The following is an 823-nucleotide window of genomic DNA, read 5'->3' on the forward strand; positions in this document are numbered from 1 at the left end:
CGCTGGTTGACCCTCGGTGCCCAGCTGGTCCTGCCCAGGCAGCGCCCTGCCCGGCAGCCTCAGGAGCATCGTCCGGCAGAGGCGAGCGCTGCTCACCCCCGCACGGGCAGGGTCTTGCCCACATCTGCCTGCACGGGGCCCAGGGTGCAGCTGGGAGCGGGCGCTCACCCCAGCCCAGCATACTGGCCACCCCAGCACCCCGCTTGGCACGGCACCAGGACTGCGGCTTTTTGGGCATGGGGACCCCTCGCCTCCTTGAGCACAGGCTGGGAGGTGCTTCTCTCCCTGCTTGCTCCCATCTTCCCGCAGCATCGCTCTTGGCCAGCGGCATCCATGCTGAGCCCTGCTGGCAGGTCCCTGGGGCCAGCAGGGGGACACCTGGGAGCGGCCCCTCGGGGATGCAGCTTGCCAAAGAAGGGCAGCCAGGCACCTCGTCCCTCCTCCCCTTGTATGGCTTGGCCATTCTCCGGCTATAAATAACCCGCTCCCTCCTGCCAAACAAGGTTACCCAGCTTCCAGGGAGGGGCTGCCCCATGCTGTCTTCAGCCCCCCCAGGCAGACCCCTCTGCCTCACCCCCTGCTGCCTGCAGGCTGGGGGCTGCCTGCACTGGCACCTTCTGTGTCCCCACCAGAGCTGCCAGAGAGGAGGCTGTGAGTCTGGGGGGAGCAAGGCGGGGTCCAGCACAGCCCCAGCTGAGCATCTGTGGGGTGAAACCACTTCAGGCTTAATCCTGGCTTGTGCCAAGGCTCTGCCCACCCTGCCCGTGTGTGCGGGGAGCCCCAGGGCTGGGGCAGGCAGCTCCCGTTCCTGCCCAGCGCCCGG

At 68.3% G+C, this 823-nt stretch overlaps 1 protein-coding gene across 1 annotated transcript in view; it reads right to left on the reverse strand.

Moving 5' to 3' along the window:
• The window catches only part of ENTPD2 (ectonucleoside triphosphate diphosphohydrolase 2), a 4420-nt gene extending 4182 nt beyond the window's left edge, over positions 1 to 238 (reverse strand). Inside the window, exon 1 of the mRNA XM_010087004.1 lies at positions 169 to 238. Within this exon, the coding sequence (XP_010085306.1) occupies positions 169 to 238 (70 nt within the window). The remainder of the gene's footprint in view (positions 1 to 168) is intronic.
• Positions 239 to 823: the final 585 nt, after the last annotated feature.

The sequence above is a fragment of the Pterocles gutturalis genome, unplaced genomic scaffold, assembly GCF_000699245.1.
Source record: "Pterocles gutturalis isolate BGI_N339 unplaced genomic scaffold, ASM69924v1 scaffold37936, whole genome shotgun sequence".
NCBI lineage: Eukaryota > Metazoa > Chordata > Aves > Pterocliformes > Pteroclidae > Pterocles > Pterocles gutturalis.